The sequence below is a fragment of the Oncorhynchus mykiss genome, chromosome 29, assembly GCF_057628025.1.
Source record: "Oncorhynchus mykiss isolate SJ-2025 chromosome 29, ASM5762802v1, whole genome shotgun sequence".
NCBI lineage: Eukaryota > Metazoa > Chordata > Actinopteri > Salmoniformes > Salmonidae > Oncorhynchus > Oncorhynchus mykiss.
The window spans coordinates 35,923,037-35,950,864 of NC_143050.1; the positions used below are offsets into that span (position 1 = coordinate 35,923,037).

The window sequence follows — 27,828 nt, forward strand, 5'->3', positions numbered from 1 at the left end:
TTCAATCGAGATCCTCCGTCAGAGCATTGTCAGGCCAGGACGAGGCTTAATCTCTGTCTGGGAAACCGGACCATTATGTTCAGAGGACAACTTTGGATGTTCATATCTGCACATATAGGGTAATATAGCCACACACACGACAATGGTAATCATGTCATGGTGTGAGAGTTCAGTTTCAAGTGTATTTGCATAATGAATACATTGGAAATCTTATTCAACAGGGGTAACAGTGGGAGACGGTGAATGTGTGTGTTAGACCTCCTGACTCATTTGTGAATGGAGCGAATTTGTAATTGCTGTTCTATATCAGATGCCTCATTCAGGGAGGAGCAAGAGAAAGAGAGACAGATGGGTGAAAAGTAGAGAGAGAGATAAAAAAAATCTAAAAAAAATAAATATATATAGAGAGAGAGAGTGGAGAGGTAAATAGAAGTGTATGGTAAGAGTGAGCTGTTATCCAGTGCCACTCTCAACATGCCCTCTTCTCTGTCTCCAGACATTATAATGGAATTCAACAATATGTTGAACATTTTAGTCATTCAGCAGACGCTCTTATCCAGAGTGATTTCAGTATTGAGTCCATACATTTTCAGACTTGTCCCCCTTGGGAATTGGACCGACAAAAAACCTAGCGCTGCAAGTGCCATGCTCTACCAACTGAGCTACACGGGACTAACTTAGCAAGGATTCAACTAAATGTTTGAACGTTCATTAATTCGTCCAAGTTTATCATAAATGAATGAATGCATGAGGGATTCATATTTATTGCAACATTCTGAAGAGGCAACCAGAATCCTCGTCTATATACAGACCCTTCAGAAAATACCCCTTGACTTTTTCACATTTTCTCACAGCCTTTCTATTTTTCCTCATCAATACCCTATAATGACAAAACAAAAAAGTTTTTTGTTGTTGTTGAAATTTTAGCAAAAAACAGAAATACCTTACTTACATAAGCATTCAGACCTTTTGCTATGATAATTAACATTGAGCTCAGGTGCATCCTGTTTCTATTGATCATCCTTGAGATGTTTCTGCAACTTGATTGGAGTCCACCTGTGGTAAATTCAATTGATTCGACATGATCTGGAAAGACATACACCTGTCCATATAAGGCCCCACAGTTGACAATGCATGTCAAAGCAAAAACCAACCCGGGAGGTTGAAGGAATTGTCCATAGAGCTCTGAGACAGGATTGTGTCGAGGCACAGATCTGGGGAAGGGTACAAAAACATTTCTGCAGCATTGAAGGTCCCAAAAACTGTGACTCCTTCTTAAATGGAAGATGTTTGGATCCACCAAGACTCTTCCTAGAGCTGGCCGCCCGGCCAAACTGAGCAATCAGGGGAGGCGTGCCTTGGTCAGCGAGGTGACTAAGAACCCGATGGTCACTCTGACAGAGCTTGAGAGTTCCTCTGTGGAGATGTGAGAACCTTCCAGAAGGACAACTATCACTGCAGCACTCCACCAATCAGGACTTTATGGTAGAGTGGCCAGACGGAAGCCACCCCTCAGTAAAAGGCATCCCGCTTTAAGTTTTCTAAAGGGTACCTAAAGACTCTCAGACCATGAGAAACAAGATTCACTGCTCTGATAAAACCAAGATTGAACTCTTTGGCCTGAATGCCAATCATCATGTCTGGAGGAAACCTGGCACCGTCCCTATGGTGAAGCATGGTGGCAGCATCATGCTGTGGTGATGTTTTTCAGCAGCAGGGAGGGGGAGACTTGTCATGATCAAGGGAAAGATGAACGGATAAATGTACAGAGGTCCTTGATGAAAACCTGCTCCAGAGCACTCAGGAGGGCTGGGGGGCGAACGTACACCTTCCAACACAATGACCCTAAGCACACAGCCAAGACAACGCAGGAGTGGCTTCGGGGCAAATCTCTGAATGTCCTTGAGTGGCCCAGCCAGAGCCCAGACTTGAACCTGATTGAACATCTCTGGAGAGTCCTGCAAATAGCTGTGCAGCGATGCTCCCCATCCAACCTGACAGAGCTTGAGATGATCTGCAGAGAAGAATGGGAGAAACTCCCCAAATATAGGTATATCAAGCTTGTAGAGTCATACCCAAGAAGACTCGAAGCTGTAATCGCTGCCGAAGGTGCTTCAACAAAGTACTGAGTACAGGTTCTGAATACTTACAGTGCCTTGCGAAAGTATTCGGCCCCCTTGAACTTTGCGACCTTCTGCCACATTTCAGGCTTCAAACATAAAGATATAAAACTGTATTTTTTTGTGAAGAATCAACAACAAGTGGGACACAATCATGAAGTGGAACGATATTTATTGGATATTTCAAACTTTTTTAACAAATCAAAAACGGAAAAATTGGGCGTGCAAAATTATTCAGCCCCTCAATAATTATACGCATCAGTTGTCAGAGCAGCTTACCGATCTCTGCACCTGTACACAACCCATCTGTAAATAGCCCACCCAACTACCTCATCCCCATATTATTTTTTTGCTCTTTTGCACCCCAGTATCTCTACTTGCACATCATCATCTGCACATCTATGACTCCAATGTTAATGCTAAATTGTAATTATTTCGCCACTATGGCCTATTTATTGCCTTACCTCCCTAATCTTACTACATTTGTACACACTGTATATAGATTATTATATTGTGTTATTGACTATACGTTTGTTTATCCCATGTGTAACTCTGTGTTGTTGTTTTTGTCGCACTGCTTTGCATTAACTTGGCCAGGTCGCAGTTGTAAATGATAACTTGTTCTCAACTAGCCTACCCAGTTAAATAAAGGTGAACAAATAAATAAATAAAAACACATTTACACTCTTACTGACAGTTGTGGCTGCTTTGTGTGATGTATTGTTGCCTCTACCTTCTTGCCCTTTGTGCTGTTGTCTGTGCCCAATAATGTTCGTACCATGTTTTGTGCTGCTACCATGTTGTGTTGCTAACATGTTGTTGTTATGTTGTGTTGCTACCATGCTGTGTTTTCATGTGTTGCTGCCATGCTATCTTAGGTCTCTCTTTATGTAGTGTTGTCTCTCTTGTTGTGATGTGTGTTTTGTCCTATATTTATATTGTATTTGTTTTGTATTTTTAATCCCCGGCCCCCGTCCCCGCAGGAGGCCTTTTGCTAGTTAAATAAAGGTTATTTACATTTTTTTTTTAAATAGATTCTACCAAATAGCTGTAGGCTTAGTTTTATCACAAGCACTTACAGCTGGGAAGGCTGCAATTTGGACAGCACGTGAGCCAAATACATATTCCATAGAAGGATTTTGGAACCTCTAACCCTGGCACTCTAACTGTTAAACTCATTAGTATACTAACAATGGCTGCCAGTCCTGACTTGAATGGGAACTGCCCATCTATGGATCATATATCTATGGTTGTTTGCAGCTGTCAGTTTGCCTTTCACAAATGTATAAAAACAATTGTGAGAAAAATGTAGGCCTACCATTTGGAAAGTAAATGCTTAATGCTGAAAAGAGTGAACTAATCTGTCTGTAGAAGCAAACTATTTTTTTCACAGCAACTTTCAGCGATTCTGAGCAAACAGCACTTGAGATATTGGCACGAGCGCATCGGGCATTACTGGTGAGTGGCCTATGAATCATTTTCATCATTGGGTGAGTCAGTGTCACTGGAAAGTTTATTTTGTAGCTTAATGTAGCCTACAGTGCATTTGTAAAGTATTCAGAAACCTGGACTTTTTCCACATTTTGTTATGTTTCAGCATTATTCTAGATGTTTTCCCCCACCAATCTACACACAATACCCCATAATATCAAAGCAAAAACAGCTTTTTAGAAATTTGTGCAAATGTATAACAAATTTAAAGCTGAAATATTACGTTTACATACAGTGCCTTGCGAAAGTATTCGGCCCCCTTGAACTTTGCGACCTTTTGCCACATTTCAGGCTTCAAACATAAAGATATAAAACTGTATTTTTTTGTGAAGAATCAACAACAAGTGGGACACAATCATGAAGTGGAACAATATTTATTGGATATTTCAAACTTTTTTAACAAATCAAAAACTGAAAAATTGGGCGTGCAAAATTATTCAGCCCCTTTACTTTCAGTGCAGCAAACTCTCTCCAGAAGTTCAGTGAGGATCTCTGAATGATCCAATGTTGACCTAAATGACTAATGATGATAAATACAATCCACCTGTGTGTAATCAAGTCTCCGTATAAATGCACCTGCACTGTGATAGTCTCAGAGGTCCGTTAAAAGCGCAGAGAGCATCATGAAGATCAAGGAACACACCAGGCAGGTCCGAGATACTGTTGTGAAGAAGTTTAAAGCCGGATTTGGATACAAAAAGATTTCCCAAGCTTTAAACATCCCAAGGAGCACTGTGCAAGCGATAATATTGAAATGGAAGGAGTATCAGACCACTGCAAATCTACCAAGACCTGGCCGTCCCTCTAAACTTTCAGCTCATACAAGGAGAAGACTGATCAGAGATGCAGCCAAGAGGCCTATGATCACTCTGGATGAACTGCAGAATTCTACAGCTGAGGTGGGAGACTCTGTCCATAGGACAACAATCAGTCGTATATTGCACAAATCTGGCCTTTATGGAAGAGTGGCAAGAAGAAAGCCATTTCTTAAAGATATCCATAAAAAGTGTTGTTTAAAGTTTGCCACAAGCCACCTGGGAGACACACCAAACATGTGGAAGAAGGTGCTCTGGTCAGATGAAACCAAAATTGAACTTTTTGGCAACAATGCAAAACGTTATGTTTGGCGTAAAAGCAACACAGCTGAACACACCATCCCCACTGTCAAACATGGTGGTGGCAGCATCATGGTTTGGGCCTGCTTTTCTTCAGCAGGGACAGGGAAGATGGTTAAAATTGATGGGAAGATGGATGGAGCCAAATACAGGACCATTCTGGAAGAAAACCTGATGGAGTCTGCAAAAGACCTGAGACTGGGACGGAGATTTGTCTTCCAACAAGACAATGATCCAAAACATAAAGCAAAATCTACAATGGAATGGTTCAAAAATAAACATATCCAGGTGTTAGAATGGCCAAGTCAAAGTCCAGACCTGAATCCAATCGAGAATCTGTGGAAAGAACTGAAAACTGCTGTTCACAAATGCTCTCCATCCAACCTCACTGAGCTCAAGCTGTTTTGCAAGGAGGAATGGGAAAAAAATTCAGTCTCTCGATGTGCAAAACTGATAGAGACATACCCCAAGCGACTTACAGCTGTAATCGCAGCAAAAGGTGGCGCTACAAAGTATTAACTTAAGGGGGCTGAATAATTTTGCACGCCCAATTTTCCAGTTTTTGATTTGTTAAAAAAGTTTGAAATATCCAATAAATGTCGTTCCACTTCATGATTGTGTCCCACTTGTTGTTGATTCTTCACAAAAAAATACAGTTTTATATCTTTATGTTTGAAGCCTGAAATGTGGCAAAAGGTCGCAAAGTTCAAGGGGGCCGAATACTTTCGCAAGGCACTGTATGTAAACGTAATATTTCAGCTTTAAATTTGTTATACATTTGCACAAATTTCTAAAAAGCTGTTTTTGCTTCGATATTATGGGGTATTGTGTGTAGATTGGTGGGGGAAAACATCTAGAATAATGCTGAAACATAACAAAATGTGGAAAAAGTCCAGGTTTCTGAATACTTTACAAATGCACTGTAGGCTACATTAAGCTACAAAATAAACTTTCCAGTGACACTGACTCACCCAATGATGAAAATGATTCATAGGCCACTCACCAGTAATGTCCGATGCGCTCGTGCCAATATCTCAAGTGCTGTTTGCTCAGAATCGCTGAAAGTTGCTGTGAAAAAAATAGTTTGCTTCTACAGACAGATTAGTTCACTCTTTTCAGCATTAAGCATTTACTTTCCAAATGGTAGGCCTGCATTTTTCTCACAATTGTTTTTATACATTTGTGAAAGGCAAACTGACAGCTGCAAACAACCATAGATATATGATCCATAGATGGGCAGTTCCCATTCAAGTCAGGACTGGCAGCCATTGTTAGTATACTAATGAGTTTAACAGTTAGAGTGCCAGGGTTAGAGGTTCCAAAATCCTTCTATGGAATATGTATTTGGCTCACGTGCTGTCCAAATTGCAGCCTTCCCAGCTGTAAGTGCTTGTGATAAAACTAAGCCTACAGCTATTTGGTAGAATCCATTTAAAAAAATGTTTAAATAACCTTTATTTAACTAGCAAAAGGCCTCCTGCGGGGACGGGGGCCGGGGATTAAAAATACAAAACAAATACAATATAAATATAGGACAAAACACACATCACAACAAGAGAGACAACACTACATAAAGAGAGACCTAAGATAGCATGGCAGCAACACATGAAAACACAGCATGGTAGCAACACAACATAACAACAACATGTTAGCAACACAACATGGTAGCAGCACAAAACATGGTACGAACATTATTGGGCACAGACAACAGCACAAAGGGCAAGAAGGTAGAGGCAACAATACATCACACAAAGCAGCCACAACTGTCAGTAAGAGTGTAAATGTGTTTTTATTTATTTATTTGTTCACCTTTATTTAACTGGGTAGGCTAGTTGAGAACAAGTTATCATTTACAACTGCGACCTGGCCAAGTTAATGCAAAGCAGTGCGACAAAAACAACAACACAGAGTTACACATGGGATAAACAAACGTATAGTCAATAACACAATATAATAATCTATATACAGTGTGTACAAATGTAGTAAGATTAGGGAGGTAAGGCAATAAATAGGCCATAGTGGCGAAATAATTACAATTTAGCATTATCATTGGAGTCATAGATGTGCAGATGATGATGTGCAAGTAGAGATACTGGGGTGCAAAAGAACAAAAAAATAATATGGGGATGAGGTAGTTGGGTGGGCTATTTACAGATGGGTTGTGTACAGGTGCAGAGATCGGTAAGCTGCTCTGACAACTGATGCGTTTAGTTATTGAGGGAGATATGTCTCCAGCTTCAGTGACTTTTGCAATTCATTCCAGTAATTTGCAGCAGAGAACTGGAAGGAAAGGCGGCCAAAGGAAGTGTTGGCTTTGGGGATGACCAGTGAAATATACAGTGCCTTGCGAAAGTATTCGGCCCCCTTGAACTTTGCGACCTTTTGCCACATTTCAGGCTTCAAACATAAAGATATAAAACTGTATTTTTTTGTGAAGAATCAACAACAAGTGGGACACAATCATGAAGTGGAACGACATTTATTGGATATTTCAAACTTTTTTAACAAATCAAAAACTGAAAAATTGGGCGTACAAAATTATTCAGCCCCATTAAGTTAATACATTGTAGCGCCATCTTTTTCTGCGATTACAGCTGTAAGTCGCTTGGGGTATGTCTCTATCAGTTTTGCACATCGAGAGACTGACATTTTTTCCCATTCCTCCTTGCAAAACAGCTCGAGCTCAGTGAGGTTGGATGGAGAGCATTTGTGAACAGCAGTTTTCAGTTCTTTCCACAGATTATCGATTGGATTCAGGTCTGGACTTTGACTTGGCCATTCTAACACCTGGATATGTTTATTTTTGAACCATTCCATTGTAGATTTTGCTTTATGTTTTGGATCATTGTCTTGTTGGAAGACAAATCTCCGTCCCAGTCTCAGGTCTTTTGCAGACTCCATCAGGTTTTCTTCCAGAATGGTCCTGTATTTGGCTCCATCCATCTTCCCATCAATTTTAACCATCTTCCCTGTCCCTGCTGAAGAAAAGCAGGCCCAAACCATGATGCTGCCATCACCATGTTTGACAGTGGGGATGGTGTGTTCAGGGTGATGAGCTGTGTTGATTTTACGCCAAACATAACGTTTTGCATTGTTGCCAAAAAGTTCAATTTTGGTTTCATCTGACCAGAGCACCTTCTTCCACATGTTTGGTGTGTCTCCCAGGTGGCTTGTGGCAAACTTTAAACTACACTTTTTATGGATATTTTTATGAAATGGCTTTCTTCTTGCCACTCTTCCATAAAGGCCAGATTTGTGCAATATACGACTGATTGTTGTCCTATGGACAGAGTCTCCCACCTCAGCTGTAGATCTCTGCAGTTCATCCAGAGTGATCATGGGCCTCTTGGCTGCATCTCTGATCAGTCTTCTCCTTGTATGAGCTGAAAGTTTAGAGGGACGGCCAGGTCTTGGTAGATTTGCAGTGGTCTGATACTCCTTCCATTTCAATATTATCGCTTGCACAGTGCTCCTTGGGATGTTTAAAGCTTGGGAAATCTTTTTGTATCCAACTCCGGCTTTAAACTTCTTCACAACAGTATCTCGGACCTGCCTGGTGTGTTCCTTGTTCTTCATGATGCTCTCTGCGCTTTTGACGGACCTCTGAGACTATCACAGTGCAGGTGCATTTATACGGAGACTTGATTACACACAGGTGGATTGTATTTATCATCATTAGTCATTTAGGTCAACATTGGATCATTCAGAGATCCTCACTGAACTTCTGGAGAGAGTTTGCTGCACTGAAAGTAAAGGGGCTGAATTATTTTGCACGCCCAATTTTTCAGTTTTTGATTTGTTAAAAAAGTTTGAAATATCCAATAAATGTTGTTCCACTCCATTATTGTGTCCCACTTGTTGTTGATTCTTCACAAAAAAGTACAGTTTTATATCTTTATGTTTGAAGCCTGAAATGTGGCAAAAGGTCGCAAAGATCAAGGGGGCCGAATACTTTCGCAAGGCACTGTACCTGCTGGAATATACCTGCTCAAGTTGCTTCGTGGGGTGCATGTTGGCTGGGGTAGGGGTAGCCAGGTGGAAAGTATGGACGGCTGTTGAAAAATGCTTATTGAAATTCTCGATTATCGTGGATTTATCAGTGTTGACAGTGTTTCCTAGTCTCAGTGCAGTGGGAAGCTGGAAGGAGGTGCTCTTATTCTCCATGAACTTTACAGTGTCCCAAAACATTTTGGAATTAGTGCTACAGGATGCAACTTTCTGTTTGAAAAGCTAGCCTTTGCTTTCCTAACTGACTGTGTATATTGGTTCCTGACTTCCCTGAAAAGTTGCATATCCCGGGGGCTATTCGATGCTAATTCAGAACTCCACAGGATCTTTTTGTGCTGGTCAAGGGCAGTCAAGTCAGGAGTGAACCAGGGGCTATATCTGTTCTTAGTTCTACATTTTCTGAACAGGGCTTGCTTATTTAAAATGATGAGAAAAGCACTATTAAAGAACAACCAGGCATCCTTTACTGACAGGATGAGGTCAATATCCTTCCTGGATAACCTGGGCCAGGAGTCTTTTGAGTCTTTGAATGAAGAGATTGAGATAAAACTGTCCAGTTTGAGTGTTTGTTGCAGTTCGTTCCAGTTGCTAGCTGCAGCGAACTGAAAAGAGGAGCGACTCAGGGATATGTTTGCTTTGGGGACCATTAACCTTTCTGGCGCAGGCGTTCCGGTAGCGACCCACCTCGATCCGGTGAAATTGCAGAGCGCCAAATTCAAAATACAGAAATAGCCATAATAAAATAAAATAAAATAGCCATAAAAAATACAAGTGTTAGAAATCGGCTTAAAGATTAACTTATTGTTAACTTCTTTGGGACTGGGGAGCAGTATTGAGTAGCTTGGATGAATAAGGTGCCCAGAGTAAACTGCCTGCTACTCAGGCCCAGTTGCTAATATATGCATAGTATTAGTAGATTTGGATAGAAAACACTCTGAAGTTTCTAAAACTGTTTGATGTCTGTGAGTATAACAGAACTCATATGGCAGGCAAAAACCTGAGAAAAAATCCAACCAGGAAGTGGGAAATCTGAGGTTTGTAGTGTTTCAAGTCATTGTCTATCGAATATACAGTGTCTATGGGGTCATATTGCACTTCCTAAGGCTTCCACTAGATGTCAACAGTCTTTAGAATGTTGTTTGAGACTTCTACTGTGAAGGAGGGGGGAATGAGAACTGATTGAGTCAGGGATCTGGCAGAGTGCCATGGGCTGATCATGCGCGCTCACGTGAGCGTTAGCTGCGTTCCTTCACATTTCTACAGACAAAGGAATTCTCCGGTTGAAACATTATTGAGGATTTATGATAAAAACATCCTAAAGATTAATTCTATACTTCGTTTGACATGTTTCTACGAACTGTAACATTACTTTTCGTCTGAACTTTCGCCTGGACGTGCCCGTGCCTTGTGAGTTTGGATTGTGTACTAAACGCGCGAACAAAAAGGAGGTATTTGGACATAAATGATGGACTTTATCGAACAAATCAAACATTTATTGTGGAACTGGGATTCCTGGGAGTGCATTATGTAGAAGATCATCAAAGGTAAGTTAATATTTATAATGCTATTTCTGACTTCAACATACATGTATTGTGTAACATGAAGTCCTATGAGTGTCAGCTGATGAAGATCATCAAAGGTTAGTGATTAATTTTATCTTTATTTCTGCTTTTTGTGACTCCTCTCTTTGGCTGGAAAAATGGCTGTGTTTTTCTGCGACTAGGTACTGCGTTTGGTGTGCTTTCGTCGTAAAGCCTTTTTGAAATCGGACACGGTGGCTGGATTTACAGCAAGTTTATCTTTAAAATGGTGTAAAATACTTGTATGTTTGAGGAACTTTAATTATGGGATTTCTGTTTTTTTGTATTTGGCGCCCTGCAATTTCACTGGCTGTTGGCGAGGTGGGACGCTATCGTCCCACATATCCCAGAGAGGTTAATCCAGCCGCTTTGTCAGATTTCAAAAAGGCTTTACGGCGAAAGCATACCATGCGATTATCTGAGGACAGCGCCCCACGTACAAAAGCATACAAACATTTTACAACCAAGTAAAGGAATTACAAAAATCAGAAATAGCGATAAAATTAATCACTTACCTTTGAAGATCTTCATATGGTTGCAGTCACAAGAGTCTCAGCTACACAATAATTGTTTGTTTTGCTCGATAAAGTCCCTCTTTATATCCCAAAAACTCGTTTTCGCCATTCGTTTTCGCCTGCCATGTCAGTTCTGTTATACTCACAGACATTATGTTAACAGTTTTGGAAACTTGAGAGTATTTTCTATCAAAATCTACCAATTATATGCATATCCTAGCTTCTGGGCCTGAGTAACAGGCAGTTTACTTTGGGCATGCTTCTCATCCAGATGTCAAAGTACTGCCCCAAAGCCATAAGAAGTTAACAGAATGTGACTGGCAGAATGGGTGTTGAATGTAGAGGATGAGGGCTGCAGTGGATATCTCAGATAGGGGGGAGTGAGGCCTAAGAGGGTTTTATAAATAAGCATCAACCAGTGGGTCTTGCGACGGGTATACAGAGATGACCAGTTTACAGAGGAGTATAGAGTGCAGTGATGTGTCCTATAAGGAGCATTGGTGGGAAATCTGATGGCCGAATGGTAAAGGACATCTAGCCGCTCGAGAGCACCGTTACCTCCAGATCTATACATTTTGTCTCCGTAATCTAACATGGGTAGGATGGTCATCTGAATCGGGGTTAGTTTGGCAGCTGGGGTGAAAGAGGAGCGATTATGATAGAGGAAACCAAGACTAGATTTAACTTTAGCCTGCAGCTTTGATATGTGCTGAGAGAAGGACAGGGCACCGTCTAGCCATACTCCCAAGTACTTGTATGAGGTGACTACCTCAAGCTCTAAACCCTCAGAGGTAGTAATAACAACTGTGGGAAGAGGGGCATTCTTCTTACCAAACCACATGGCCTTTGTTTTGGAGGTGTTCAGAACAAGGTTAGGGGTAGAGAAATATTGCTGGACACTAAGAACACTTTGTTGTAGAGCATTTAACACAAAATCCGGTGAGGCGGCCAGCTGAGTATAAGACCGTATCATCTGCATATAAATGTATGAGAGAGCTTTATACTGCTTACTTCCCACTGCTATGCTACCACCACACGTGCGCTACAAAAACACCTGCCTCTTGCTAGGTACACTGGAACTAAAGAGTAACTACACACTAAACATCTACATAAAGTGGTCTCTTGATGTGGTTTCAGCATTGTTGTGGCCTTAAAACATAAAATTGAGTTTTTTTAAAAATAATAATAAAAAAGTGTAATTTTGAGAGCGAAAACCTGAAGAAAAAAACAGAAACAAAACCTGGAAAAACTAAACGGAGAAAACAGAATTTGGGGAAAATAAAACAGATTTGATAATGGTAGCATATCTTTAGTCATGGCTCCCCTTTACACATTCACACCGTCATCTGTTTTCCAGTCTGCTGGTGGCGTGGGCCTCTACCGAGAAATGGTGTGTTACTATGACATAGTTACTATGACAGCGTTACGTTGACGGGTGGAACAGGCCGGATCTGAGGCAAAATGTGGTGTGTAGGTGAGGGCTTCCGGAATGGAAATCTGGAGAGGTCACATCTGCTAGAAAGAGAGGGAGAATAAAAATATATTCTTACGAGAACTAGACTGTATCTAACTAAAGGGATGAGAGGGGAAAGAGAGTGGGGGGTGGGTTAGGGGTGAGGAGGAGATGAAGAACAGATGAGGGAAAGAGGGGGGGGTGTATGGGGGAGGAAGTGGGAAGGAAGATATTAGAGCGAATGTGTGTGTGTGTGTGTGTGGGGAAGGTATGGGAGATAGATGGGAGTGGGGAGAAGTTTCCAATAGGTAGAGGCCCTCTCCTCGATAGAGCTCTAGTGTGATGCTCTATTCCTGGCCTAGCGACTATACACCACCCTGGGAGTGTGTGTAGCTACTCTCAGACCATCAATTTAGAATCATATCAAACCTCCGTCATTGTAACAGTCCATCGCTAAGCTATACACAGTACCAACATGCTGAGCCAATGGCGTTTAGTTCAACAGCATCTGCAGAATAATTATCACTGCTCTTAAAGTTATTTTTTACTTGTGAAGATCATAATTTATGGCCGTTGTCTTCCCTACTCTAGTTGAAAGCAAGTCCCTTCGTATAAGAGTGTCTGTTAAATTGCTGAAATGTTCCTTTCGAATTTAAAGAAGCCACACAGCATGGCTAGAGCGGGGGGAAACCACTCTTATTTTTGTTCTAATTGTGTCTCTGGTGATTTTGTGGTGGTGGTGGTGTGATAACTACCACAGTGAGGTTTACAGAGCTGGGTGTGTTAGCTGTTAACTAGCTTTTAGCTTCTATGGCAGGGCTAATCAACCCTCCTGCTGAAGCGCTATGGCGGGGATTTGCATGTTTTTACTCCTACCATGCTTTGGGGTAGTGCTGGAGCAAAAGCCTGCATACTCAGAATGTTCTATATCTCTCTCTCTTACTCCCTCACTCTGTCACAGCTTGGGTGTCTCTGTGCTGGGCTCTCCTGTCAGCTAGCCAGCAGTATGATGGAGACGCTACACCATAAAACTCATAAATCTGCAAACAGACTCATTCGTTTAAGAGAGTCTTTAATGTTTGTGTGGGGTTGAGTTATGGGCGGCATTAATGAAGGGCATTAATGATGTCTTCATAAACCTCCCGCTCTACTCTTCACCGTTACATACCTCCCTCTCTGGGTCACCATTCTCTCACTCTCACACTCTCTCACTCTCACACACACACTGGCTGCCAGCTCCGAAGGACAGATCTCATTATGGAGTCGGACCCTCAGTAATGTCCACACACGCACCTTTCCTCACTGCCATCTACAGTAATGTCCAGGTCTAGTGTATCGTCAGGTTGTTCTGCCATAAAGCACGGAGGTTATGTGTTACAGAGTATTTTTTTTACAGCTCTCCTTTTTGTTAGTCTCTCACGGTGTGTGTCTGTGGGTTGGAACGGTCTCATCACACCTAAACACAAGATCCATCTTCCCAATGAGACTTTAACACTGTGACACTGACCGGCAGGCTGGAAGCAAATGGTGTTCTGTTTCCTGGCCAGGAGGTGTTCTGGATATGGGGTTATGCTGCGTTCACGTGCTAGTCGGAACTAGGAAACTGACATTTCTGACTCGCTGATTTTTTGAACGCGGCGCGTGTATAACTTTAACCAGTTAGCTAGTCGGACATTTAAGAGTTTCCAAGTTCCGACTAGCACATGTACAGCGACAAAGGGGTTAAGGCCAGGACACTGTACGCAGTCGGAGCCGGCAGAGTGTTGCAGTGTCATTTTACGTCACAAAATGGGAAGCTCCTTGTTGTGCGCACAAACCTACTACGAACAAGTGCGCCACATGAAATTGGCAACACAACGTATACAATTAATGGGCAGTATTGAGAAAGCTTCGCAGTGGAAGTCCCGCCCCTGTGTCGACTTCACATGCTTTCTGGTATTTATAAACATGGAAGCAATGGACATGCTGCTACTGCTATTCTACTTGCATATTTGCTTTGATTTCGACATTCCTTATGCAAAATTAAATCTCCGTCCAATTTTGAGGATCGTCTGTCCGAGGAGGTGAGACGATACGAGCACCTCTGTAAAATTATTTGGTGCGGTTGTATACGGACCATAACGCAAAGTCAACAGCTGGGGGGAGATAGCACAACATTTAAAAAATGTTTCTTTATTTAACTAGACAGCCTACCCCGACCAAACCCGGACGACGCTGGGCTAATTGTGTGAACGCCCTATGGAACTACCAATCACAGCCAGATGTGATACAGCCTGGATTCGAACTAGGGACTGTAGTGACACCTCTTGCACTGAGATACAGTGTCTTAAAATGCTGCGCCACTCGGGAGCATCGACATGGAGACAGATTCGGGACCCGGTATGTTCACAGTCTGATAAAGGAGGAAGAGACCAGGAATGGGACTGCGCCGATTGTCCAACAATTGGGTTGGCTTCCTGTTTATGTAAAACATTGTCCGACAGACACCAATATACCAGATACAATATGTACGGTTGTGTTTGTGCGTGTTTGTGACCTAAAACAAGTTGTGTGCTCAGGACATTTGTAAAGATGTTGGCGTTTTACATGTTTTTTCTGTATAGTTTTTTTCCCTTCTAATTCACAAGTTATGTTGGTAGGTCATTTACTGGGGGTATGTTGCGTGTTTTATCATTCACGTGTTAAGGTGTACATTAATTTACTGGTGGTTTGCCTTTGTGGATCTGGTCTTATTCCCCCATGTCTTATGCACAATATTCCCACTGCACCTGCACTGTTTGTCACGTCTTATTTGCACCTTGTGTTTTACATTGCGCTATTTTCCCCTTGTTACATTTTGTTACTGTAACCCATAATGACAAAGTGACAACGCGTTTTCAGAAATGTTTGCGTATTTATTGAAAATGAAATGCTGTATCTCATTTACGTAAGTATTCACACCCCTGAGTCAATATAAGTCAGAATCCTCTTTGGCAGCGATTACAGCTGTGAGTCTCTGGGTAAGTCTCTAAGAGCTTTGCACACTTGAAAAACTGCCCAGTTGTTAACAATTACAAGCATACCCTTAACATGATGCAACCACCACTATGCTTGAAAATATGGATAGTGGTACTCAGTAATGTGTTGTGTTGGATTTGCCCATAACATAACACTTTGTATTCACGACATAAAGTTAATTGTTTTGGTCATTTCCCCCCCAGCATTAATTTAGTGCCTTGTTGCAAACAGGATGCATGTTTTGGAATATTTGTATTCTGTACAGGCTTCCTTCTTTTCCCTCCGTCAATTAGGTTTGTATTGTGAAGTACCTACAATGTTGTTGATTCTTCCTCAGTTTTCTCCTACAACAGCCATTAAACGCTAACTATTTTAAAGTCACCATTGGTTTCCTTCCTCTCCAGCAACTGAGTTAGGAAGGAGGTCTGTATCTTTGTAATGACTGGGTGTACTGATACACCATCCAAAGTGTAATTAATAACTTCACCTTGCTCATGGATATTCAGTGTCTGCTTCTTTTACCCATCTACCAATAGGTTCCCTTCTTTGCTATGCATTGGAAAACCTCCCCGGTCTTTGTGCTTGAATCTGTGTTTGACATTCACTGCTCGACTGATGGACCTTACAGATAAATGTATGTGTGGGGTACAGAGACGAGGTAGTCATTCAGAAATCATGTTGAACACTATTATTGTAGTCCATGCAACTTATTATGAGACCTGTTAAGCACAGTGTTACTCCTGAACTAAATTATTTAGGCTTGCCATAACAAGGGGGTTGAATATTTACTCAAGACATTTCAGATTTGGATTTTTAATTAGTTTGTCAAAATTTCTAAAAACATAATTCCACTTTGACATTATAGGGGTATTGTATGTAGGCCAGTGACACTTTATATATATATATATCAGGCTGTAACACAACAAAATGTGGAAAAAGTCAAGTGTTTTAAATAGTTTCTGAAGGCACCGTAGATGGGACGGCAAGGATGCCATTGCAGCGACAGGAATAAACATCTCTCCGGTAAGAAGACGGGCGGGGGTGTATGTTTCATGATTAATTACTCATGGTGTAATTGTAACACTGTACAGGAACTCAAGTCCTTTTGTTCACCTGACCTAGAATTCCTCACAATCAAATGCCGACCGTAACATTTCCCAAGAAAACACTCCTCGGTTATCGTCACAGCCGTGTATATCCGCCCGCAAGCAGATACCAAGACGACCATCAAGGAACTTCACTGGATTTGATGCAAACTGGAAACCATATATCCTAAGGATTTGTTAGCTTTGTTAATGTGAGAACAAGGCTACCTGTGAGGACAGAGGCTGGGAGACAAGAAGCAAGTATAGGGACTGAACATTTAATAAATAACATGAAACAAACAGGGACAGCGTCTGGACAGGGGAAACATAACAACAATAATGCAGACACGGGGAAAACACAGATAAAGGGGAGGCAATCAAATAAAGGTGGGGTTCAGGTGAGTCCAATGATGCGCTGCTGCGTGTGATGGTGACCTGTGATGAAGCTCAGATGCTCATAACAATGGTGAAGGCAGTCTGGCATCCTCGAGTACCAGAGAGTGGGAGCAGGCGTGACACTACCTACAGTGAGGAAAAACAGTATTTGATCCCCTGCTGATTTTGTATGTTTCCTCACTGACAAAGAAATGATCCGTCTATAATTGTAATGGTAGGTTTATTTGAACAGTGAGACAGAATAACAACAAAAAAATCCAGAAAAACGGGGCAAGACCCTGCGAAGAGGATGTATGGCATAACTGTGATATAACACCGTTTTTGTTCTGTGACGTTCGATGGGCATTTAAGGTGTGACCGGTGATCTGATAGGGGACAGGCGTCAAAGGTGTGTGTCTGTGTGTGTGTGTGTGTGTGTGGTAGGTGCGCCTCTCTCACCTCCCCTCGGGGACAGGTGCTAAAGTGTGAGAGCTGAGGAGTGTGGGAAGCTGAGTTCCCATCTCAGACCTGTGAAAAGAGACACTAGAGCATGTCTCCACCAATCTGCTCCCGGCAGCATGGGCTGACAGGGTAGTGGTGACCCGACCTTTTCTCACCTTTTCTTTTCATTGTTTATTTTTTTACAGAACCACTATTGTTCCTCTTGACCCTCTCTTTTTTCCCCTCTTACAGTTCCCCACCTGAAGAGTTGATGGTTGTGGGTTGATCCGTTGGAGCGCCCTCTACAGCCAGCCCTGTACCAGTAGCCCTTGCCATTCCAGTACTGTACCAGTTAAGCTATACCAGTGCCATTATGTTGTTGTCTCGCTGGTCTCTGCTGCTACTCTGGTCTCTACTGGTTCTACTGGTCCAGTCCCCCCTAACCCAGTCCAGACCAGCTGCTTCCCTCAGTGACACTGACAGTGACACAGGTAAGAGACATGGACCACATAAAAGATGTTAAATTCTCTCCTCCTTTCTTTCTTTCTTGCTTGCTCTCTCTCCCTCTCTCTCTCTCTCTCTCGGCAGGGCTGCGTCTCATTAGCCTTTTGTGTGTGCGTGCGTGCACTTCCGTTTTGCTCGCTTGTGTGCGTTTTAACGTGTGCTTACTCTCCCTCTTTCTTATTTGATCTCTTTCATGCCAGGCTGAGGGTTCTGGGTTCAGGCTGCTTCCATGATGGTTCAATCCCACTGACTCTGTTCCGCTGTCTGGAACTGCTCAGTTAGCAGTGGGTCTTTATTCTGAGACAGAGGACAGAACACACTCTTCAATTTGGGGATGTGGAGGCTCTTTATTGGTCTAGAAAGGACCTCAGTCTTCAAGGTTTGTCCATTTAGTTAAAAAAACTGAGGATGTTTACAGGGATTCTTTCATGGCGCAACCACGGTTTAGCTTCTCCACCGCTGGCTATGGTGTACATATCCTGTCCACGCACGCACATGCACACAGTTGGTTGGATGTGGAACAGAAAGGCTGTGTTTGGTAGGAAAGGATGAATGCTGTCTGAAAGGAGGTGTTTTTTTCCCTCTATTGGTGAGTTGTGTAACCACCGGCCATCCTAAACCAGCCCTAACACCATGGTGTGTGTGTGTGTGCGTGCTTGCAAATGTGTGTTTGATACTGTTGTTTTGAAACGCATCAAATTCTTGTTTTTCTCTCAGTCAAAAACACCAAAAATGTCACTTCTGCTGCAAACAATTTTGCCATACACGAAGGCTGTTTCCAATTTTCTATCTCTGTCTCGCTGCTTCTTTCAAATAAAGCTGTTGGTCTTTGGATTTCAACCACCTCCCCCTGCTCTGCTCTTGTTTAGTGGATTCCGTTCTTCTTTTCAGTTATTCTATCCTTGTTTGTTTGTATCTATTCTCTCTCTCCAACTCTCTCTCTGTCTATCTTTGACAACCTTTCATTAGGAATGTTCCCCCTGCCACGAGCAGACCGTATTCAGGACTTCCCATAATGCAGTTTCTGTAAACCTCTCCCTGTAGATTACAGACCTGCTGTGGTGAGGCTGGGAGCTGGGATTCTGGAATGGTCTATGTCACTCTGTGGTGGTGATGATTATGGACCTAATCTCTCTAGATTACAGTAGATATGATGATGAGTCGTGCTTTCTCTGGTCGCAATCCTGCTGAGATGTGGGGAGGGAAGGGATCTGCGGCAGAAAATGCCCTTAGTAATGTAGTAGTTCTATATTGTGTAGAAATCAATATATACATTCTGCTGGGAGATGGAAAGGGATGTGTGGTAGAATATATCCCTGCTTATAGTAATCACTGATCTGACGTGGCTGGATCTGTGAATGCTGTGGACTGGAACCCTATCAGACTGTGTCTAATGGTAGAAGGAAAAGGGCTTTTTTCTTATTCAACATATTCAAACAGGACCCATTATTAAAGCTCTGGAGCCCTCCTTCCTCAACTCACCCTCACACCCATCCTTGCCCTTTTGTTTGCAGCCATTTGTCAGGATGAAGGTGCTGATGATTTAGTGTGTTTGTTTATCTCTGAGCTTGGGGTTAGGGAGCTACGTGGGAACTCTGAAGGAGCGGTGGTGCGTGCGCTGTGGCGACAGTCGAGGCACCTTAAAAAGGGGTGAAAAGGTTAATCTTTATGCCGTTTCCATTCCCACTCAGCAGACCCCCACAGAGTAACCTTGTCTCAGCCCTTCCTGTTTGCGCACACACACACACACACACACACACACACACACACACACACACACACACACACAGTCTTGTACAGCTAACCTTGTGGGGAAACACAATTCAGTCCCATTCAAAATCCTATTTTCCCTAAACCTAACCCTAAACCTAACCCGTACTCTTACCCTAACTTTGACTCTAAATGTACTATTTATGTATTGTTATTTTGCCATCACTAGCACATTCAAGCCCGCTGCCTATATACATAGCCACTTTAATAAATGCAACACTAGTCACTTTAATAATGTTAAAATATTTTGCATTACTCATCTCATATGTATTATTTTTATTTTTTAAATGTTATTTAACCTTTATTTAACTAGGCAAGTCAGCTAAGAACAAATTCTTATTTTCAACGACGGCCTGGGAACAGTGGGTTAACTGCCTGTATTTTATTCTGTTCTATCCTGCTGTATCTTAGTCCATGTCTCTCTGACATCGCTCATCCATATTTATATATTCTTCATTCCATTCCTTTACTTAGATTTGTGTATATTGGGTATATGTTGTGAAATGGTTAGATATTACTTGTTAGATATTACTGCACTGCTGGAGCTAGAAACACAAGCATTTCACTACACCTGCAATAGCATCTGCTAAACACGTGTATGTGACCAATAAAATTAGATTTTGATTTGAAACCTTACCCTAGCTCCTAACCCTTAATGTAATACTAACACTAATTCTAAGCTTAACCCTAAACTTCCTAGAAATAGCATTTGATCTTGTCGTGACCAACAAAATGTCTCCAGTTGGTCAACTGGTCCCCACAAGAATAGTTAAACACACACACACACACACACACACACACACACACACACACACTGGTTTCTAACTATAGTTTACATACTCGTTTGAGAACGACAGCAATACTGAAAGTGTTTCTCTCTCTCTCCATAGCTGACATGCTTACATCGTCGGAGGATGAAGACGATGATGAAGAGTCTTCCTCAGAGGAAAATAAACTGTACAACAACCAGAAGCTCCAACGTAAGCCCCTTCCTCTCACCTCTTTCCCCCAAACCTTGCCTGTCACTCACCCTCCGCTCCCTCTAACTTGATTAGTATGAAAAAGTAGGAGCCCCAAAAAATGTATATTGAATCCAAAGTTAGAAATATAAATGCCTCTCTCTCTCTAGCGGTGGCTCCTCAGTGGGTGACTCCAGACAAGATGGAAAAGAGGCTCCATGCCGTTCCTGCCAGTAAGACTGTTAAATTCCGTTGCCAGGCGACTGGTAATCCCACTCCAACTTTGCGGTGGTACAGGAATGGAAAAGAGTTCAGGAGAGACCAGCGGATTGGAGGCTTCAAGGTATGTATGTTTTTACAGCCCTCTGCTGCATAGTGTGTTGTCTGTATAGTGAGTCATCGGTAAAGTCAGCAGGTAAATAGCATACCTTAAAAGTAAAGATTAGATTACAGTGCCAAGGGGTAGAATGTATAAAAATAACAGCAGAGGTCCAAGCACTGAACCTTGGGGAATACCAAATGTCACTTATTTCTACTTTACAAAATTTCAATCACAAACACCACACCAAATGTTTATTTTTCTTGGTTATTCTTATGTTTTCACTCCCTGACTTTCTCTCTCACCCCCTCCCTCTTTCAGCTCAGAGACCACATGTGGACTATAATAATGGAGTCTGTGGTTCCGTCTGATAAAGGCAACTACACATGTCTGGTGGAGAACAAGCATGGCAGCCTCACACACACCTACCAGCTGGACGTAGTGGGTCAGTATGTGTGTGTGTGTGTGTTTACTTCTGATATGCGTACATGGAGAGATGTGTATGTATATGTGTGTGTTTGCGTCACTCACGTTGCATGTGTGTTTGTGTGTTCTAGAACGTTCCCCTCACAGGCCCATCCTCCAGGCAGGCCTGCCAGCTAATCGTACGGCAGTGGTGGGTAGTGACGTAGAGTTTGTCTGTAGAGTGTTCAGCGACCCTCAGCCCCACATCCAGTGGCTCAAACGCATCACCATTAACGGCAGCAGAGTGGGGACAGACGGACTACCCTACGTACGTGTACTGAAGGTACACACACACACACACACATATATCTACGTACAAATTCTGAAGGTTAACACACACTGTACCCACGAGGGCTACCCCCACATAAACATCTCTCTATCGCCCTCAGACTGCAGGGTTTAACACCACAGACAGGGAGATGGAGGTGTTTACTCTGAGGAACGTGTCTGTGGAGGATGAGGGAGAGTACACCTGTCTGGCAGGAAACTCAATAGGAATGTCTCACCACTCTGCCTGGCTCAGTGTGATCAAAGGTACACACACATAAATGTACTCGATTATTCTTAACCTTTGCAGACCAATGTGCTTTACAAATGTGCACTCAAAATGGAAGAGAAGAAACAAACAAAAATGACAATAAAATAAAAACCATTGACTTCCTCCTCTGCAGACGTGCCTCCCTCCCCTGTACCGTCTCAGGCCTACCTGCAGATTTTCATCTACTGTGTCGGCTTCTTCATCATCATGCTCCTAATCGCCATAGCGACCGCCTGCCGATTACGCTGCTCCCCGAAGAAGAGCGACTTCAGTAGCCAGCTGGCTGTTCATAAACTGGCGAAGAGCATTCCCCTACGCAGACAGGTAGCGCACACACACATATACACACATATACACACATACACACACATATACACACATATACACACATATACACACATATACACACACACACATATACACACATATACACACACATACACACATATACACATATACACACATGTACACACATATACACACATATACACACATATACACACATATACACACACATATACACACATATACACACATATACACACATATACACACATATACACACACATACACACATATACACACATATACACACATATACACACATATACACACATATACACACACATACACACACATACACACATATACACACATATACACACATATACACACATATACACACATATACACACATATACACACACATACACACACATACACACATATACACACATATACACACATATACACACATATACACACATACACACACACACATATACACACATATACACACATATACACACATATACACACACACACATATACACACATATACACACATACACACACATATACACACATATACACACATATACACACATATACACATATACACACATATACACACATATACACACATATACACACATATACACACACACACATATACACACATATACACACACACACATATACACACATATACACACATATACACACATATACACACATATACACACATATACACACATGCCCGTAAACCACGATCGTATGATGCGTAACATTTCCCTGAGAACTAATCCCTGGGTTTAGTTCAGCAGACGGACCGCTTACCATATCCTCTCTCACAGCCTCCCCCTCTCTTTCTCTAGGTGTCAGTAGACTCCTCTTCCTCTCTGCAGTCTGGGGTGTGTCTGGTCAGACCCTACCGCCTCTCCAGCGGAGCCACGCCCAACCTGGCCGGCGTGTCAGAATATGAGCTGCCTGCGGACCCGCTCTGGGAGCTGTCACGAGACAGGTACTAGAAGGCTTATATCCCTGCATAGAGAATACACAACCTATAGTTTAGGGAATACATAACCCTGCATATGGCATACATAATCTGCATAAGGTGTTTATAACTTAACCAAGGGGATTCATAACGTCCATGAACAAGACATTCATTTTATTTATTTTTCACCTTTATTTAACCCGGTTGAGAACAAGTTCTCATTTACAACTGCGACCTGGCCAAGATATAGCAAAGCAGTGCGACACAAACAACAGCACAGCGTTACACATGGGAAAAACAAACGTAGTCAATAACACAATAGAAAAAGTCTATATACAGTGTGTGCAAATGAGGTAAGATTAGGGAGGTAAGGCAATACATAGGCCGTAGTGGCGAAGTAATTACAATTTAGCAATTAAACACTGGAGTGATAGATGTGCAGAAGATGAATGTGCAAGTAGAGATACTGGGGTGCAAAGGAGCAAAATAAATAAATAACAATATGCCGTGCGTGTCTGTGTTGTAGGCTGTCTCTGGGGAAGCCACTGGGTGAAGGATGTTTTGGTCAGGTGGTGCTAGCAGAGGCTGCAGGTCTGGACAGAGAAAAACCCTCCCGTCTCACCATGGTCGCAGTGAAGATGCTTAAATGTTTGTGAGACTACTGCTAGCTACTTCTTGAAATATATTCCTAAAATTTGAGGAGCAAATTAGAATAAACGTAGATTTTGGTATTGTCATTTCTAACCTTGAAAACGGTGTGCGCATTGGTTGATATTGATGTGATGTCACGTCCTATTTCCTGTGTAGCAGACGCCACAGAGAAGGACCTGAGTGATCTGATCTCTGAGATGGAGATGATGAAAATGATCGGGAAACACAAGAATATCATCAACCTGCTTGGAGCCTGCACACAGGACGGTAAGACTGTGTGTGTGTGTGCATGCGTATGAGCAGAATGGCAAACCATAAGTACAAAGAGGCACAGTACAAAGGGATAAAGATAACAGCAGGGGTCCAAGCACTGAACCTTGGCGAACACCCAAATGTTACATTACAAGTAGGGTTTGGCGGTATCCAGATTTTCATATCGTCATACCGTCCTTCTCTCATCTCTGGATTTATGGTATTACCGTCTTAGTACCGTCTTAGTGCTGAAAAGGCCATTGGGCATCCATTACCAGAATGCTAACAAAAATAGCACAAACTAATAGCGTATTTCAATAGAGGCTGTTAGCTAAATATGCTAACGAGCGCAAACAAAATAAACTAATTACAAAGACATGCAATCCAGCTTATACAGTTATACAAGTATAGGTAGTAGCTACTGAATGTAATTTCTGTTTCGCTTGTAAAAGTCCACACGCATGTGAACTAGAGACGTTGTGAAAATGAGCAAAGTTTTGACGCATGCTTGTCTGAAGGAAGAACCGTACTGACTCTGGAGCAGTATGTGTCCACGCTGTGTCTGTTTGGAGTTGCTATGGTAACGGGCCTGCCTGCTCTGCTGCGAATGGAGGGGAGAAAAAATAAGCGCAAAGAAATCAAGATGGCAGCAGTGCCAGCTTTACAGATAACTCATCCAAAGCACTTTGACTTCTCAAACATGACAGAACGTGTCTCTTTATTAACTCAGCCACTTACTGAGCTAACTAGCCAGTTAAACCAGCTCCTGTATTCTCCCGTTGTGCTATTTACAAACAAACACATGACTGGCTGAACATTTCTGGGGAACTACGGTAAGCTTCATAATGTAAAACAACGCGACAGGTGAAATGAAGAACGCAATCTGCTTTATCTCCTAGATTACTGAGCGAGTTGACTGCAGGTATTTAAAAGTAGCTACAAATATTCTTAATTTATCTTGTCTTTTTCAGAATACCTCTGTATACGCTACATACGGTATACCGCCCGAGCCTAATTATAACCCTCTTCTCTCTCCAGGCCCTCTCCACGTGGTGGTAGAGTATGCATCTCAGGGCAACCTGAGAGAGTACCTGCGGTGTCGGAGGCCTGTGGGTCTGGAGTACTGGTCTGGGCCTACCCAGGCCCCCTTGGACACCCTGGAGGTCAGGGAGCTGGTGTCTGCTGCCTATCAGGTGGCAAGGGGCATGGCTTACCTCGCCTCACAGAAGGTCAGAGAAGAGACTAGTGTTATTGTCTCTCTCTCTCTCTCACTCTCTCTTCGTCTGCATCTATTCTCTTCTGTTACTCTACTTCTCTCTTTCTCCTTGAAGTGTGGACATTTGTGCCTGTCAATAAATTAATCAATCAATGGTTTGTTTTGTAGTGTATCCACAGGGACTTGGCAGCCAGGAATGTGTTGGTGACAGAGGACAATGTGATGAAAATCGCAGACTTTGGGCTGGCCAGAGACATCCATCACATAGACTACTACAAGAAGACCACCAACGTGAGTGACTTGGTCAAAATGGAGCAGGTGTGACTTAAACACAGACAGACGGACATATAGGTGGTTTAACCCCTCGTTTTCCTCCCAGGGTCGCCTGCCAGTGAAATGGATGGCACCGGAGGCTCTGTTCGACCGCATCTACACACACCAGAGTGACGTGTAAGTCTCGCCCTCCTAACATTTCATAGACGTTACGTTCTGTTGCGCCGTGGCTTTACGCTGATCCATCATGTTATGTACCTGTAGGTTTCTTTTCAAGCCCAGCAATAACTGTCCCTGATAAAGTAATAGTTCACTGTATTGAATTCTGTGTGTGTGTGTGTGTGTGTTTGTGTTGCAGGTGGTCGTTTGGTGTGTTGATGTGGGAGATCTTCACTCTAGGAGGCTCTCCCTACCCTGGTGTCCCCGTGGAGGAGCTGTTCAAACTGTTGAAGGAGGGACATCGTATGGACAGACCAGCCGCCTGCACAGAGGAGCTGTGAGTACACGCCGAAACACACACACAGACAGTACAATGTCCTCGCAAGTATAGTAATACAAGTATAATACATGTCCTTGCACGTATAGCAATGCAAATGCACTGTCTGTTCTGGCCCTGTGGTGTTTGTTCCCAGGTACATGGTGATGAGAGACTGCTGGCATGCTGTTCAGTCTCACAGGCCAACCTTCAAACAACTGGTAGAGGATCTGGATCGCATGCTCTCACTCATGGCCAACCAGGTAAAAACACACACACACACACACACACACACACAGTGTCAGTTTCGTATCATTTGAATTGTTCCCCTGAACATGTCCTCTCTGTCTCTGCTCTCTCTCTAGGAGTATTTGGATCTGTCCATCCCTGCGGTCCAGTATTCTCTAGTGGGTCCAGACACCAGCAGCTCCTCTGACTCGGTCTTCTCCAGGGAGCCGACCCACGGAGCAGAGTACTCTTCCCGGACCTCCACCCTGCTCTACAACCAGCACACCCCCCCTAGGACCCCTTCTCGGGCCTCTACCCTGGCCTACGACCACCATATTCCCTCCCGGACGTCCACCCTGACCTACACCATACCTACCCGGCACACCACCACCCGGGGACACAGCCAACGTTGATCTACCAAACCCTTGCCGCACACCTTAACCTATCCACCTCCCTTTTAGTCAGTCCCTACCATGAGCTCTGCCCCCAGCCCCTCCTACCCCCCACCCCCTGACTTCTACCCCCAGCCCCTGCTTGGTGACTGGGAGGCCTACCAGAGGGGAGGACACTACCTGAGTGCTTTAACCCCTTGTTCTCCAGTCTGCCCCGGAGCGGGGTTCATTTGACCTGCTTGGCATTTCTGGGGAGAGGCTCATTAACAAAGATGAAGACAATGGCAAAGATAGACAGACAGAGGGTCATAACAGAGTCATAAGACATAAGACTTTTCACATAGACTCTTCTGTTCTCCTCCCTATTAATATGGGGATACTCACACAGGAGCAAGAGGAGGAGGCTGCTAAACATGATTTTCATCGCCATATTATGCACCAAACTGCTGCTTCGTGAGTAAACCCATACAGGCTATTAAAAAGGAAATCTTATCAAGGGAAAACAATTAATTCACTTCTTTTTTTATTGAACCTTTATTTAACCAGGCAAGTCAGTTAAGAACAAATTCTTATTTACAATGACGGCCTACCAAAAGGCCTCCTGCGGGGACGGGTGCTTTTTATATCAATATATTATGAATTGTGTCATCTGAAAATATATTTCCAGGGTTACTTTTTTTTTTAGATGGTTGCTTGTTTTTATCCCTGTCAATGAAAGAGTGGAGTGGATATGATGCTATGTGTTCGCATCAGAGGAAAGAAGTAGGTAAGATGCTATGTGTTTTAATAAGCTAATATCATACCAGCAGTGTTAGTCAGGGCTACAGTTACCGTATCACCCTATAGTCTAGACTCTATGGACACCAGTGTTACGTTGAAGGTAATGATGATGTGTGCTGAGGATAATGTTCATGGTAATGTAAATGGTTTTAAAACAGTGGCAAATGCACTTATCGCCAATGGAGGTCTACCTTCCTTTACAGAGGATGCCTTTATTTGAAGGACTGTAAAATAAAAGACAACAGTGTTACAAAACCTCACAGAGGTCTTTTTGAATGAGAGAGAGAGAGAGAGAGAGAGAGAGAGAGAGAGAGAGAGAGAGAGAGAGAGAGAGAGAGAGAGAGAGAGAGAGAGAGAGAGAGAGAGAGAGAGAGAGAGAGAGCTGAAGCGATCAGTCTGCCAAATGTTGTCGTGCTCCAGGACTTCAGGGGTCGAAGAAATGACTGGTGAAAGAGTGTGTGATGGGAGAGAGGGAGGAGAGGTTCTGCTGCTGACTGCAGAGGAAGCATTCTCTCCAGAAAATGGTAAGTGTGTGTGTGAGATTTAATGG

General features: G+C 42.8%; 1 protein-coding gene across 4 annotated transcripts in view; it reads left to right on the plus strand.

The window, feature by feature from the left end:
* Positions 1-27,533, plus strand: part of fgfr1b (fibroblast growth factor receptor 1b) — a 29,041-nt gene extending 1,508 nt beyond the window's left edge. Inside the window, exons 2-17 of one of the 4 annotated variants that reach the window (XM_021590656.3) lie at positions 17,433-17,671; positions 20,345-20,434; positions 20,584-20,756; positions 21,054-21,177; positions 21,290-21,480; positions 21,587-21,731; positions 21,869-22,059; positions 22,893-23,038; positions 23,538-23,659; positions 23,819-23,929; positions 24,953-25,143; positions 25,299-25,421; positions 25,510-25,580; positions 25,762-25,899; positions 26,036-26,141; positions 26,244-27,533. In XM_021590656.3, the coding sequence (XP_021446331.3) occupies positions 17,554-17,671; positions 20,345-20,434; positions 20,584-20,756; positions 21,054-21,177; positions 21,290-21,480; positions 21,587-21,731; positions 21,869-22,059; positions 22,893-23,038; positions 23,538-23,659; positions 23,819-23,929; positions 24,953-25,143; positions 25,299-25,421; positions 25,510-25,580; positions 25,762-25,899; positions 26,036-26,141; positions 26,244-26,519 (2,316 nt within the window). In that variant the 5' untranslated portion in view covers positions 17,433-17,553 and the 3' untranslated portion in view covers positions 26,520-27,533. Of the gene's footprint in view, positions 1-17,432; positions 17,672-19,250; positions 19,343-20,344; positions 20,435-20,583; positions 20,757-21,053; positions 21,178-21,289; positions 21,481-21,586; positions 21,732-21,868; positions 22,060-22,892; positions 23,039-23,537; positions 23,660-23,818; positions 23,930-24,952; positions 25,144-25,298; positions 25,422-25,509; positions 25,581-25,761; positions 25,900-26,035; positions 26,142-26,243 lie in introns of those variants that run through there. The other 3 variants (XM_090227100.1, XM_036968018.2, XM_036968019.2) reach the window with 3 other exon arrangements.
* Positions 27,534-27,828: the final 295 nt, after the last annotated feature.